At 52.7% G+C, this 2,829-nt stretch overlaps 1 protein-coding gene across 1 annotated transcript; it reads left to right on the plus strand.

The window, feature by feature from the left end:
• Positions 1 to 1,443: 1,443 nt before the first annotated feature.
• Positions 1,444 to 2,555, plus strand: CHGG_07836 (uncharacterized protein; the record flags this gene model as incomplete). Its single annotated transcript, XM_001225491.1, has 3 exons — positions 1,444 to 1,603; positions 1,659 to 2,136; positions 2,342 to 2,555. 3 exons carry the CDS (start codon positions 1,444 to 1,446, stop codon positions 2,553 to 2,555), a joined length of 852 nt encoding a protein of 283 aa, XP_001225492.1.
• Positions 2,556 to 2,829: the final 274 nt, after the last annotated feature.

The following is a 2,829-nucleotide window of genomic DNA, read 5'->3' on the forward strand; positions in this document are numbered from 1 at the left end:
AAAGGGCTGGTATTAGAGTTTACCCACTAACTAGACAAAAAGAACCAACCCCCCAAGTCATGAATAATAACAAGGAGTCCAATAGCTACCTCGGTATTAGGTGGGTTGGTATAGGTGAGTTGGGTGTTTCGTCAAAAGCCGAAAGGGTGTTTATTTCAATCTCAGCCCTACGCGGCACATGCTATGCACGGGATCCTAGAATCGCATCTTCTGTGGCAAGGACGAACCCATGGAACCCGGTAGCATAAGAATAGACTTCTTAATTAAGGATCTGACACTATATGTCCCCGGCCACCTCGCTTGGGCACGTGCAGGAGCGAGATGGCCGTTCGGCCCCCAAGTCCACTATGTTCCCAGGATAGATGGGCCAAGTGCCTTATATGCATACCTCGGTATCCATGTCAAGTCCGCTGGACTGGCAACGAGCTCCGGACTAAGTAAGCTCACTCCCCCGAAAGTTTCGATCCCTCCATTATCTCAGCGTAATCGGGTAATCAACAAGAAGTTCCGATACATGCCATCTCCTCTCTTATCAAGTTGTCCCGCTCCCCGTATCGTTGTTTGGCGTGCCTCGGTGCTACCATGCTCCAAATATAGATATCGACATTCTCTCGTTCGCGATGTCCACCTCCTTGTGAGACTGCTTGGTTGCTCGCTTTATAATATCGTATACTTATGAATCACCGCCCCGAACTAGATGCACCGGGCAGCAGAGATATATCTCCGCCCTAACCAGAGCCGTTCTACAATCAATCACCGATAGGTGTAGCCGGGTTGACTAAAGGATGACCGGACGGGTATTGTTGTATGGGCACAACAGAAATCCAATACCATTCCCCAAGTCCACGCCAAAACGACGCTAGGTCAACAAAATCAAGGGATATAAGATGGGGTAGATTTACTGGTGCTCTCTTGATTTGTTGGTGTATATGACAACATGTTAAGTTAGGTATGTATCATCATGTTGTCGCTAATAGACTCGAATACATCGACGAGACGGTCTTCGTACCTATGTAAATCAACGACAAACCCCCCGATTGCCCTGCGCACAGTCACCCAATGTCTTAAACAAGTCAAGTGTCTTGTCTAAAGTTTTCGGCGGGTTTTGCTGGACCGGGCATGTCTTGAGATCGACCGATACGTACCCGCCATTTCCAACCCCAAGATGCAAGTTGCAAGATGCGGAGAAGTGGCGAGGGGAGTTACTCCGCAACCGCGGCCCCTGGATTCCCCTGACATGTGCTCATATACCACGGACTTTATTCATGCAAGAGCCTGACGTATCATATGGGAGGGACGTTAGCCAGAGCTTCCACCGCCATAAATCACCTCAGTCACCTTTTAATTCACAACTACCGTTTAAGACTCAGCTTTTTATCGATCCTCCACAACATGACTAGTTAACCGCTAGTTTCAAGATTACGAAGGGCAGTATAATTAAAAATGCTCCAGTTTCTCATAAACCTCGGCCTGCTGCATACGTCAGCCCTCGTGCTAGGCTGCCTGTCCATCTTCTTTCTATCTCGGAAGCTCTTGGTTGATTACAAGATCCGCAAGTTGGGCGGCGTCCGGGCTCCCGTCCTTGCAACGAACCCCGTGACGGGTGAGGGCCTCATTGTTCAACCCGATAGCACATGTACTGTTGTTAACCAATCCAGGCCTTCGATTTTTCCTCTGGGCCGGCTATGCCCAAACGAAGAATAGGCTTGATCATTTCTACCGGGACATTTTTAACTGGGCCACGCCGGAATGCCCCAACTGTGTCGAGATTTCCTTCCTAGGCCGGACGCGGTTCCTGATGACGCGGGAGCCTGAGCACATCAAGACGATACTCACCACCAAGTTCCGCGAGTATGGCAAGGGCGAGCAGTTCCACGAGGCTTGGAGCCCTTTCCTTGGCGATTCTATCTTCACCACCGACGGCCAGAAGTGGTCTGAGAGCAGGGCCCTAATCCGGCCCATGTTCATCAAGGACCGAGTGCGAGACCTCGAGATCTTTGACAAGTGGGCCACGACTCTCATCAGCAAACTGCCGGCTTCGGGGCAGACGGTGGACGTGATGGACTTGTTTTACCGCATGACGCTGGACGTGACAACCGACTTCCTGTTGGGCGGGAGTGTCGACAGCTTGAACAAGTCAGACATCCGGCCTCCAATACTGATATCTCCCGTTGCTTACCTTTTTCCAGCCCGAAACATGAATTCGTATCCGCATTCCAAGACGTCCAGCGAATCCAGATGCTCCTGACCATCATGGCGTACGCCACCCTTATTCTCTCTCCTCCGAAACCCCAACAGCATTGAACAACCCCAACTAACAACCCCAACCCACCCCAACCAGCCCCTTCCGCGCCTTAATCCCCACGCACCGCTACACGCGCGGCATCCGCACCCTCGAGCGCTTCATCTCGCCCTTCATCGAGCGCACGCTATCCCTGCCCCCCTCGGAACTCGACCCCACCACAAACACCACCACCACCACCACCCCCAACAAAACCACCACCTTCCTGCACCACCTCGCGCTCCGTGCCCGCTCCCCGCAAGCCATCCCTTAAAAAATTATGGGGGGGCTCATCGCCGGGCAACCAACCACCGCCGCAACCCTCACCTGGGCTGCGGGCGCTCAGATGCGGGGCGCTGTTAACACGCAATATGGAATTCGCACGAATTCGCCTCGAGGCTCAACAGACATTGCTCGCCGATAACCTATTGCAGACCGGAGGGACTTGCGGTACCTTACAGCGACCGGAGACCACATGATATTACTGTTAGCGGGCGCGCTCGATAACGCGCATGCGCAGCTGTCAGGACAAAGCTTGCGGGGGGGGA

This window comes from Chaetomium globosum, genomic scaffold, assembly GCF_000143365.1.
Source record: "Chaetomium globosum CBS 148.51 scaffold_5 genomic scaffold, whole genome shotgun sequence".
Classification (NCBI taxonomy): domain Eukaryota; kingdom Fungi; phylum Ascomycota; class Sordariomycetes; order Sordariales; family Chaetomiaceae; genus Chaetomium; species Chaetomium globosum.